Here is a 13,475-nt window from a genome sequence, read left to right on the forward strand (position 1 = left end):
CATGCCACTAAAAGTGATAATGTCGTGAAAAAGGTACACTCATACATATTTGAATCTTTTGTTTCGTGTGGAAATATTATTAAACTTGTTTAAATTAAGTTTTCCCTTACAAAAATTATTATAGACATGTAAAGAAATCATTATGTCTTTCAATTTATATCTTAATATAGTCTTAATTATTGAATTAAAATATTATTCTTATAATATTATTTATTATTTACTGATGTTATTTACCATTTATCAATTTCTATTTTAAATTTTTATTCGTCCGATTAAATGTAAAGTTTACTTTGTCTAGTTATTCCTATAATTTTGCATCATACTTGCTTGCAAACATAAATAATTAACAAAGAGTTCACTTAAGGTAGGATTAAGTTTTAAATTAAAAGAATAAACACAAATAACTTATATCATTGTTAAATATTTTTAAAATGTATCAAAATATGTAAATTACAGTCCTTCCGTCTTAATCGAAGAATGAATTTCAAAGTACGGCAGTTAATTAATCTAATTTTACGTGCGCACACTTTTAACATAAAATTTATCTAATAAAGGACTAACTAAAAGAGGGAAGAGGAACTATAAAACATTATTTTCATATATATTCTGAAAATATTTAAATACTCTGTAATTAAAGAAAATACAATTTGAGCTCCAAACAATAATAATACTAAACAATTGCAAAAGTATATTTTTCACTTTTTTTTAATATTAAAATATTTTGTGAAATACGGGATAATCAATAGTTTATATAATTTAGGATAAAATAGTTAAGTTCAACACGAAAAAGTTATTACCATGAAAAATTCATTAAATTAAGAAAAAGGGGGAAAATATTATCTTTTAAATGCATCTTTTGGAAGGAAAAAGAAAGCTTAAAGTAAGAACAATTTAATTTAATTGACTTTTCAATATTTTTTTGTATGGTTTAATTTGAAAGAACGTCAACAAATATCTTGCAATACCACGGCTTTTAAGTATTTATATTTATTTATAACTTAACTTTATTGATTTTCATCATAAAACAATGTGCAACAATAGATATTTTTGACGTTAGTCCAATATTGTAATATCATTTTGCAAAATATAAGTTAGCTAATATGGATTCAATTCAAAGAAATATATGAGATTTAATTTAACATATGAAAAGCTCAATTTGGGTCATTGGAAACTATAATCTCAAAAAGTTTTAATAAAAAAGAAACTAGAAAAGCTTTCATTCGTTTAATTCTTTTTTTTTAAAGTATAATATATAAACTAAGAAAATGAAAAATGTTTTCCTTTAATTTTCAGATACCTTTTTGTACTTTAAAATTAGAATTCTTTATAAAGAGTCAAACTGACACCACCAAAGGATGTGGTGCAACAGATGGGGTTGCTCCTCCCTTAATCAGAGGTTGTGGGTTCGAACTTTGGGTATGAAAAATTCGGGCGGGGGGGGGGGGGGGGGGGGGGGCTTCCCTCAAATGGGCCTTACGCGGTGTGAATCCGGATATAGTCGGGCTCTAATGCGAATAACGGACACTGGGTGAGAAACAAAAAAAAAAAAGTCAAACTAATATTACAAAAAATGAAGAAGCAAGAGCAGAAAAAATTTAAATACAAAATTAATTTTTAATGTCGGTAAGCCAGGGCCAAATGACACTAGTATTACTAATAAGAGAGAATCTTGGTGCTATCCATATCTTCAAAAAATTTGAAGATGCATGTTTGTTAGTACTAATCTTTAGGTATGTATGTGGCTCATATCAACGAGTATAATTTCTTAAAATTACATTAGAAAGCGTTTTGGAATTGTAAACTATTTTTTTTTTTTAATAAATATACTTTTTTTAAAAATAAAGTATATTATAATCATATTTACTTAAGTCGATAATATTTTAGTCATGTATGTGTGTGAGTGATGAGTGGAGAGCATGTGAGATGTATTCTGATCAATGCGTGTGTGAAATCGAAATGTATTTTGGTGAAAAATGAACGGGCCATAACCAAGTTGTCTATACAAATGGGCCTTTATACCTTGTCGGACCTTTGTTATAAATTGACAATGAGCACCATGATAATGAAGCCCATCCATGCCATGACTCACTTGGTCAAAAATTAAAGACCAGCACAAAAGAGCCCAAGTGCTTATATGGTATGAAAAAAGATATTCTTTCAAGACCATTTTCCAGTGTTGGTAATTAGGTATACAAATGATATATAGAAATTGTGTAAGATGGAAGATATCTATGACAAGAGAATAGTATTTGGTGACATTGTTGAGTATTAAAAGCTATCGAAAAACGTCTCATGTTGGTTGAAACAAGTTATAAAATATAAAAGTAAGTTTTGAGTATTAAGTGAGAAAAAAATATTTTTATCTTCGGGTGAAATACATTTTTCTTCGAGAAAATATTCTACAAATCCAAGGTAATCAACTATTGTAAAATTATTTCACTAAGAAATATTTTCATCAAACACACCATTTGCTAAAATTGTTTGAGCTAGACCTCAACTTTTATTAATTCATAATTTCATATACCATGACTATGGTCTCTTGGCCCGGTTTCTGGGGAAAATGCTTACACTCGAAGTTTACACTAAACAAATAATGACATCCATTTCATGTGTCTTCAATATACTCTTTATCACTTAACTATGGCTAGCTAATCTTATCCTCGCCTCATTTTACACTTAATTAACCAAAATAAATTAATTTCATTGGTGTGATGTGACCGAATGTGAGAATGTTTTTGCGAATTTGTGGTATGTATTAGCGAACCCTCCATGCTGAATTTTCTTTACTTGGGTCAATTATCATAGGATCAAATGGTGGTCATCTGAACGGGTTATATTGTTATATCTGGACTTTTTCCAAATCCAACAACTGGGGGGCTTCTGTGCTCACTATATGGTTAGCATGTTGCTTAATTAATTACTAGCATTGAATTTGGTACCTTTTCTTACGTGCTATGTGAATGTGTGACAGTCTTACAGTCACTTTGGTGCATTATCTCATAATCCTTGCCAGTAGCTTGACTTTTGCTTGTTGTTCCGTACTAGCATATGCATTCACTTATGAGACAGAAGTTATAGATTATACGAAAGAAATCGTCTCTCATTTGCCTTTCCATAATCTTGGATGGCATGCCCGCGATATAGTTAACACTAGGTTTTTTCATCTGTTTTGACAGCAGTCTTGAAATTGTTACTACATTTTAGAATGTCTAATGTTTGTATATGGTCATGTGCTGTATTCTGTTTACATGTTTGTGTTTGTTAAGTTACGTGTACGTGTATGTGTATGAGCAAAGCTCATCATCAACAGGCAGTTTGTTCTGAGCTTCCACCTATAAATTCCACGGCCACCGCTAAAAAAATCAACAAGGAGAAATCTGTATCAGCTGCCACAAATATTCCATGGAAATCTTTGAGCCAACAAGTAGAAAAAACAAAGACACTCAGATAACACAACTTGGCTCTCAACGCTTTCAAGTCCAATACAATAACAATACGAATCCTAGGAGAAAATAGTAAGCACCAAAGCTTATGCGCAAACAAATGTAACCTATGACATATGAATAGTACACCATGTAAGCTTCACCTATACACGATCAAGGTAACACGGGTGGACACATTTCTCACAAGATATATTATTGAAGTAGAGCGAGTCCAGTTCAGCAGGGTTTATCCAAGCTGCCAAGTATTTATTTGCATAGCTGCCTCATGCCATTACAGCTGCAAATTGGAAGACCACGCCTACATCGGATCTACTATCATATCAGCCCATCTCTAGCTTTAGATCACACCACCACTCTTCCCCACTTATAGCTTGACTGTTCCTCGTTCACATTCAATACTTGGTTTCCCGTATTGCAAATGTAGATCAGAGAGTAGGATTGAGCTTCTATTTAAGAAGATATCCATCAAATGCAGTAGCAAACAAGCAATCTCCCACAATTTTAATACTTTAACAACTCCAGAAGATAAGAAGACCCGAATACCAATAACCTTGTTAATTTTAGTAGATGACGCGGACCAATATACAGAAGTCAGAATGTGCCTTCAATTTTCCGTATTCGCCCCAACCCACTGTCTGTTTGGAGGTCCTCGTCGATATCGACCTGTGTAACGGGGCTCTGAATGCCTTCTCATTGGCATCTTTACTCTTTCCATGCTCTCTTCTTGTCCCACTGACTGTTTTCTTGCGGAAAACCTTGGCCTAGAGGAGCTTGATTTCTTTTGTGTGTCTGCTTCATATGACAAGGGCTGCAACCCTTCTAAATCATGCTCAGAAACATATTCAGTTGGTCTTTTAGATTCGTCCATTCTTCTAAATGTGATTGAAATCCTATGTGAAATAAAGGTTTACAAGATGTTAGCATATTACAGAACGAAACAGAAGATTTAACTATGACTCGAGAGTTCTGAACATTCAGTGGGTACCTCTTAGCAGGCACAGCTGGCACACAGTGTTTAGCAACATCAGCTCCATTTCCATTCAAGACCAGTACAGATCTGGGAGTAATGTAATGTCATTAATGACCAATCTTCCTAATTTCAATAGTTATGAGAAGAACACACTCACTTACCCCACTGGCAACGGTATTGCAATTGCACCAGCAAATGCACCGGGACCCACTACTTTCAAGTTGGATCCGAACACAATGTTGCACTCGCTAAGGAATGAAACAGTACAAAATGGGCGCACAAAATCATGATTGTCAATATGTGGTGGTATGCAATCGCCCTCTTCATAAATGTTGATAATACAGCTGTCTGGAACACAAGTCGGAGGCATCACATGCCACCTTACAAGCCTTCTAATCATGACCTTCAAAAGATCAGGCAATGGATCAACAGTTGCACTTTTGAGGATCCCTGGGGAATTGCCACTTTTATCCTGCCATAAAGAAATTTCAGTCATTATGCCACCCTCGATTAACCCATATGCCACAACTCTATCGCAGAAGAAGGCTGTAAACTGGACAGGGAGGGGGAGGGTCTTTACTACAGATTCTTAAATTGTGATCTAATAACCCATAATTTAAGGCACTCAAAGCTACAGTTTTGAGCCACTGTGTGTGTATGTGTGTTGAGGGTGGGGATGGGGATGATTCTGTGTGGAGAGGGAGCGATTAATATAAGATTGTAAAATACTTACTAGTGCATAATTGTAACAACAACCAAATTGGATTGTCACACGCCCTTTGCCCCTCATCCATTTTGCTGGTGCAGTATACGTCCTCCCTAAACAACCACAATACACAGGTAAGAGCCATGAGATAACTAAAAATGACAGAAATAACTTAAGTACAAACAAATTTATAAAGAAAATTTTAGGAGGAAGCTCAAAAAAAAAAAAAAAAAAAAAAAAACCTCCATCATCACAAGTATAAAGGAAAAGCAATATCAGATCAAACTAATTGATGAAGTGAGTCAGAACTCACTAGGAAGACAAATTGACACTGAACGAGGGTAATTACTGAATTAGAATAGAAGATTTTTTAAGGAAAAGTCGTGGAACTACTTTAGGAAATTTTTCAAAAAGTGAAGGTGCAAGTGTCATTTTTACAGAAAAGACAAATTAACCAAACGGAATAAATGTGCACCTTGTAAAACTACTTATACATTTTTCCAAATGAAAACTCATAGTTATGCCTCAAACTTCATTTCTGCAACTTCTTCTTTCCTATACCATACTCAACAAAATTCTATGATATCTTTGTTAATGTTTTCAACCAGGAAACAGTTTCTAAGCTGAATCGAAAAAATTTTGGTGCTAAAATCTAGTTATATTGGTTATTTTACTGTTAAAGCAATTGACCTTGAGCCTAACTCAACCTCAAAAGCTAGCTCAAGGAGTGAGAATTGCCCAAGACCATATAAAGTGACCAAGTAACCCTTGACGCACCGATGTGGGACTCCCAACATTTACAACTGTAAAAGCAAGCTCTTTTTCTTTTAGTTTAGGCACATTAAATAAGCAAAGTTATCCTTATTACCGTAGTCCTAATTCTGGGCTTCTGGCACACCATTAAATGTATGCTATAGAACTCCTATGCGATTAATCTAGGTGTGTGCAATGAATTAGAAACATCTGACATTAACCCTAGCCGTTTTTTAATATTTACTTCAATTCCAAAAAAAGAAAGAAGAGATTTCTCATGCCGCATATTATCACATTATATAGATATCAACATCTATTTTCCTGTTGACAGTTAATCTGATTTCTTGAGGGGAAAAAAAAAAAGTTGACAGTTAATCTGATACATAAAACTATTAACCAATTCTCTTTTTCTCAGTCCCTCTCTTTTTTCTTTCATCTTTTTAATGTCTGGTAATTAACATAGAGGATTCTGTGCTATCAATAAGAAAAACCTAAAATAGGATAAACATTACTAAGACAAGATTCCCCATTTCAATACGTTTGAAGTCTAGAATGCCCAAAGCAGCTAGCTTTAACATACAACGATGAAATGTTTCAAGTACTGTAACTCTCAATAACAGACAAAAAGAGAAATTAGGTATCCTTGAAAGAAACAGAACGGCTAATGTTGAATCTGAATGAATCCAATATCCTCTCAATTAAGTAGTCGGTGAGTTCTCCTGCATAGGATTCTTATAGTAAAAGATACCTGTAGGTAGAAAAGGTGCAAGCCAATGCAATAGATTCGTCCCCTCTCAAGAAAATCCAAAATCTTTTTCTTACTTTTCTGATAGTTAAGCTAATGCACTAACTCACTCCATGTCAATCGCCCTACTTGAAAGATATCGGCATCTAGATAGCATAGGACCTACAAGGAATTGGATGACTATCGGCCAAAATGAAGATAAAGGCATGAACAGCAACACTAGCATCAAAAAACTTCATTCCATAGCTAAATTGTTAGAAAAACTCAAACTGAATCAGAATCACCAATGGTACATCTGCCATTCTACAGAACCAAGCAGTCGTGTAATGAACATTCAATCAAGCAGAATTTCTTGAGCGTGCTGTGTGATTTCTGTTAGACTCAGCCAGCCGTACCACCTCACAAGGAAACAAATATTAATTTGACAAATACTCTCGTATCTATACTAGAAATAAAGAATTTTTAGCCCTCTGGCCAATAAAATGAACTGCATCCAATGATTGAGGTCCAAAAAAAAAAAAAAAAGGAAATCAATGAGGAAAATAAAGGGAATATGCTAGTTAGTACCAATCATCGAACACCAATAATATTGTAATGTTAACAAAAGTCTAACAACAACAAAGTGGATTAAAACTGAGTGCTCTGGTTCACAGAAACACCTGCTTAAATTTCAAATACATTTGAAGCTTAAGCATTAACAGCTGGGCAATATCAACCAAGCAGCTATGCTTGCTATAAACTAGTTGGGCCCAACAAGGGATGCAACACAAGGAATTTCAGACTATTGTACGTTGGACGTCAACCTATTGCTACCTTACTCCTTTCTTCCGACTTGGATTAACTATGCTTTGCAAAGCTCAATATGACAATAAAATTCATTTGAGGAAAGGGAAAAAAAATGATTAAGAGTTATATCAAGGGTAAAACAAACCTTTCAATTCCCCGTTCTTCCCCATCTGGTCAAGCTTCTCCACATAATTAACTATTCTAGTTTGCTCAACTGCGCTAAAGACTCCCTTATGTAGCTCCAGTCCACCAAGTATATTAAAGATTTTCCCGTTCACCCTCTCCAAACATATAAAATCCTTTTTCCTCTTCACATTACAGAATCTAATGTACTCTCGCTGCTCCCTTGACAATTCTGTTTTTCGCTTACTCTCCGGGGTAGTAATTTCTTCTTCAGACACACCATTCACCTGACTACTCAAGGCAGTTGACTCACTCACTTCCTCATCTTGAAGTTCATCCTCCTGAGCCATATCTGCCCATGACATCTTCACTTTAGGGGTAGTCACAGGTAATGCTTCACTTGTAGATACCTCTCCAACAGGCTGAGATAGGGAATCTGCACCCTCTATACAACTGTCAGATGAATGCCTGTCCACAGAAAGCTCCTCAAAGGGCTCCCCCCCAGCCCCATCTTTCCAACTCCCCAGTGAGTTAGTATCTGCATTATCGTTCAAGTCACCACAATCATTCCAACCTCCAAGTGAATTGTTGTCACAATTCTCTTGGTTCCCATTACAGCCATCCGAATCACAACGTTCCGGAGTCGAAACACTCATATTCTCCGGTTGCTTCAAGCATTCCGCATTGCCACCAACTTCTGCAATCATACCAACAAAGTCTCTGATCAGAAAAAGTCACTCAATCAACAACTTTACACTTCAATACTATAGTATAATCCCAAATACATAAACAAGACAAATCAGAAATCAGTTTGTTTGGCCCCATCATTATCTACCAAAGATGCTATAGAGCCCGTTTGGATTGGCTTATAAGTTGGTCAAACCAGCTTATAAGCCGTTTTTAACTTATTTGAATGTTTGGCAAAAATAGAAAACAACTTAAACTAAGTTAAAAAGTGCTTAAAATAAGCCAAAATCAAGAAGTTGCTCAACCCCAACTTTTTTTTTTTTTGGCTTAAAAGCCATTATGGTTTGACCAACAACTTTACCCTTTTATCCCTTATATTTTTTATTAATTCCAATACTACCCTTACTTCTAAAAACCCTTTAAGCACTTTTATCCAAACACGTAACTGCTTATTTATAAAATAACTTTCAGCACTTAAAAGTACTTTAAGCACTAGTGCTTAAAAGCCACTTTTTTTCAGCTAATCCAAATGGGCTCATAATTTGCATATGTTATCTACAACGATCTTCATAACTAGGAATTATATAAACCAACGAAACTTAATCAGATAATTAATATGAATTCTCTGTACCTATTCACACTCTGTTCAGGTTCTTCATAACTAAATAATTTCCCAAAAAATGTATACATCTTAACCAAAAACTAAATAAATAAACAAACCTGAAATAACACGCTCCCCCCTAGAGAGAAAAAAAAACTCATCCAAAAGCACATAAAAGTTGGGCACTTAATGAAATATTTAAGTATCAGTATATGAAATATCTACAACCATCTTCATAACTAGTAGAGTAATTATATAAACCAACAAAACTTAAATCAGATAATTAATATGAATTCTCTGTATCTATTCACCGTCTGTTTAGGTTCTTCATAACTAAGTAATTACCCGAGAAACATCTTTATCATAAATTTTAACCAAAAATAAAATAAAAGCACGCTCCCTCTCCTCGAAAAAGTAAAGCACATAAAAGCAAGGTACTTGATGAAATTTCTAAGTATGAATATATAATAATATATGAGTAGGTAACACATGCATTAACACATATTAATGTAAAGAATACATAGGAGAAAGAGAGATTACTAAAACTGAGGGATCGGATACGATCGGAGAGGGTATGTGTGCAGTGATGGCAGAGGTCACGTGAGAGAAAGGGAAGCCAATTGGACAGAAACTCAGAGGCGATTCGGAGTTCATCAACGTTGTAATTGAGGAGGAATGGATCGTCTTTTTTGTGAGTTCGTTGGTTGTCAGACATGGCGGATGAGTCAACTAGGTGAATTCAAGACGAGTGGATGATTTTAATTTTGTCGAGTTTGCTTAGAGACTACGGGGTGTTATTCTTAGGAGGGGTGTTTTGTCAATTCATAATGGTAAAGATTAGGCGGTTTAGTTTCCCAAGACTACCCTCATAAGTAACTCTAGGAGAAAAGTTTTATTCCTGGTACGTGGAAGACAAAATTTGTGTGAGACTCCACTCCACTCATACTTTGCCAAGTGAATTAACGGGCCCCACACTAAATAAAATGGAGGAAAGTCCCATCTCTTACTCCTTTTCCATCTGTCTGTCTCTTCTTTTCCAAAGCTTGCTTTAACAATAATAATCTGCCCGATCTGACAAAACTCAGCTTGCTTTTCCTTCTTCCATTTCTTTTGTGCTATTGTTTTTCCAAAATTTTCTATTTCCTTGTCTTAATAGTGAGGTTATTTGTCGAGAAATTTTGTGGAGAAATTGTCAAGAATGGAGTTCATTGTCCCTTATACCCCCTTGCAGAGAGAAATTGGTCAAACTGTCATATTTCACTTTAATCATTTCATTGTCATTAATCTTTTAGTCACATTACTCACATGTCAAAGACTCTTCGGTTACAAACGCCCAATTGTTATGAAAATATTAATGTGTGGATATCTATTGATGCTCTACATGTAATTTTTACTATTTCAGGTTTATAACTCTTGTAGAAGTAACCCCATTATTTTATGACTATTACTCCCGCACTTTATTTCTATAATTCCCAAATAGTTACTATTCATGTTTATGATACACCCTTTGGTGTTCTCAATGTATTCCTCTATATAGTTGAGTTGTATATAATAGTTTGTGACTTGAACACATTTGGATGAATAAGAAATCTCTCCTCTCTTGTCTCTCTATTTATATTGTTTACATCCTTTACTATTGTTACTCTTTTAGCTTAATTTTACAACACGTTATCAGCACGAGACTCTAATATCATTTTGGTATTTTCAAGTTGAGTTGCACTCCTTAATTTGTGTGCAAAGAAACCAAAAGGTATACGCTACTGATTGATTATTTTCTGCCCACAAAATTCCCTAATGGGAGAAGGTAAACAAATTTGCAGTTTTCTTTTGCTCCCGTTTGAGGTATATTACTCTTTCCTTTTTCCTCTTTTTAATACATCTTGGCCTATGTTTAAAATTTTATTTGTCTAATTATTTGAGATTGAGATCTCCACATAGCTACAAGAAAAATGATAAAGAACAAAAGCTTTCTTGGTAAGATTGAGAATATGGTAAGTCACGTCTCTAACTTTTTTCCAATTCTTAAGTAAGATTATAGTAATAAATCTGAAGGCCCGTATGAATGATGTTACCAATACCTGTTGCCTATCATATTTTTACACTGTGAGTGAGTATTATACAACCAAATGGATTGTGCGTCGAGACTAAAAGTGGATAGCAAGAATTGAGGAGATTCCAGTAAGTATATGCTATTGACATGTCGTTCTTGATATTTTTATTATGGTTTGTGCATTTCACAACTTTCATTATGAATTTGCTTACTGACAGTGGTATTTATAAAACCGTAACATGAGAGAGGAAAAATATTGAATCTCAAATGGTCTTGTGTATATGAGAAATTAAATATGAAACTGTCTCTGTCTAGCACCAAATTAAATAATTGATAAAATTTGAAGACATTTTTAAAAACGGTATGGCCGTATACTTGATGATTTTAATGGAGTTAGATCTAGTTAAGGATATTTTGGTGGCTGCAGGTGAACAACCAATGATTGAACCATTGCGGTTGACTCGAAATTTTATTTCCCATGAACAGACTACTGCCTTATAATTTTAGAAGTTTTTGTTGATAATATTTTGTCATTTTTAATTTACTTATGCATTTTAATCACAAATTGGTAATAATTCTTAAAGGTTCGAGTCCTATTTGCCATTGGTTGAGGGTAAGACGATGGATTCAAGTCCCATTGCACCAAGAGGGTAAGACATCGAGTTTGGGTCCCGGTGCATTATGATGATAATATAAGATTTTGGGTTCAAGTCCCATCGATTTATGGCAAATACGCCTTTATATGGATAAGATGTTGGGTTTGAGTCCCGATGCATTATATTGATGAATGTGCATTTGATGTAAAATCGTGAAGCCCGTCCCACTTGATATGCTCCATTCCGTGAGGGGAATGTGGTAGTAGTACATAATAAGTCTAAATGAAAACAAGTGGTAAAACGAATGAACGTGGGCGTGGCAGAGGACAAAATAATGTTAATCATTATTGTGGTAATTATAAAAGAAAGAATGCTATGTGTTCTCCAAATGGTCCTTCAAAAGGTGAAGGTAATATTTGTCATCAATATGGTATAAAAGGTCATTGCACACCCGGTTGTCGTCCGACCTAATTTTATAAAATTTTAAATCCTCCATCAAAAGAAAGGAATACAATTTCAAAGTGATGTTGAGGTGGGTCTATGGATATGATAAAGATAATGGGCTTATAATGAAAATTTATAAAGCACGTATATATGATTATAGTCCATTCCTTGAAGAGAATGTGACTTGTGATAAGCATCGTAAATGCTCGCCCATTTTTAAAGTAATATTTGTAACATTATGGATAAATACCACAACTCACCTCTACGGGAGGTTTGAGAGGACGTGCTCATGTATTATTGGATAAATACCACAACTTACCTCTACGGAAAAATTTATTTTGGTATACATGGTCATTGATCACGTACTTTTAGTACGTCACAAATATTGTGGTATGTCTTATCATGAAATACCAAAGGGTAAAAGTAAGAAATAAGTCTTGCTTATAAAGGTTTTGACCATGACCATAATGACAATTACTCCATAAAAGGAGATGTTCATCATACATATGGATTATGAAATATGTGGTAGTACATAATTAATTGAGAGTTTTGGAAAAGCTAGTTTGTTACTACCCGGAGGAATGGAATTGTTCATAATATTGGTGTTGTAGTAAGTCTCAAAAGAAACTTTTTTAAGTTTCAAAGGCATTGGTCAAATATGAATTATATTGAGACTATAAATTATGGGAAGGTTTAATATCTTCATATTATTAACTACAACGATAGCGGATAAATAAAATGTATGTGTAATGTTGCCTGTTTTTCCTCCGAATTTGTACTACATAAACACAAGCATGATGGAATCACATGCTACGGAAGTTGGCATGACAGGTTGGCCATCCGGTTCAAATATGATGCGAAAATAATTGAGAATTCATGTGGTTATATATTAAAGAAACAAAATATTCTTCAAGAATTCTCTTGTGCTGCTTGTTCTCATGATGACAAATTGGTTAATTTACCAGCTAAGGTTGGGATTGTATCCCATAATTTTGGAATGTATAAAAGATGATGTATATATATGGGCCCAATCACCTGTCATGTGGACCGATTTAATATTATACGATTTTACTAGATGCATCTATGTTATCGTCATATGTGCATTTGGTATCAACTTGCAATTTGGTTTTTGCAAGGCTGTTTGCTCAAATTTTTAAATTAAGAGCACCATTCCAAATTATGAAATGTTGTTGATAATGTTGGTTTATATCCAAGTTGGTTTAACAGAAATTGTATGCCCCAACTATAGTTAAACAATTGGTTATGAGAAGAAACTCCCAAAACGAAATTTGGGATGAGGTATGTTATATGTAGCAGCACTTGTGCGCATCAAGCCAACAAGTTATAATAAGTTCTCCTATCATAATTGGTTTAGGGTCATGAATCAAATAATTCTTATCTAAAAATTTAAATGTGCGGTATATGATTTAATTGCTCCACCACAACGCATAAAGATGGGTCCCCAAATTATGTTGGGAATTAAATGTTAGATTTCCTATCATTAGGGGGAGGGATGATAAGCGGCTGGAAAGTAAGGTATATGTAATGAATTATCATTGGTATGATCCATG

General features: G+C 34.3%; 1 protein-coding gene across 1 annotated transcript; it reads right to left on the reverse strand.

The window, feature by feature from the left end:
- Nucleotides 1-3,425: 3,425 nt before the first annotated feature.
- LOC132621169 (RNA demethylase ALKBH9B) lies at nucleotides 3,426-9,698 on the reverse strand. The gene is made up of 6 exons (XM_060335332.1): nucleotides 9,355-9,698; nucleotides 7,549-8,223; nucleotides 5,147-5,232; nucleotides 4,575-4,885; nucleotides 4,429-4,500; nucleotides 3,426-4,333 (listed from the first exon to the last, which is right to left on the reverse strand). The coding sequence occupies exons 1-6, from the start codon at nucleotides 9,527-9,529 to the stop codon at nucleotides 4,048-4,050; spliced, it is 1,605 nt and encodes a 534-aa protein (XP_060191315.1). The 5' UTR covers nucleotides 9,530-9,698; the 3' UTR covers nucleotides 3,426-4,047.
- Nucleotides 9,699-13,475: the final 3,777 nt, after the last annotated feature.

Source organism: Lycium barbarum, chromosome 12 (genome assembly GCF_019175385.1).
Source record: "Lycium barbarum isolate Lr01 chromosome 12, ASM1917538v2, whole genome shotgun sequence".
In the NCBI taxonomy this organism is placed as follows: Eukaryota; Viridiplantae; Streptophyta; class Magnoliopsida; order Solanales; family Solanaceae; genus Lycium; species Lycium barbarum.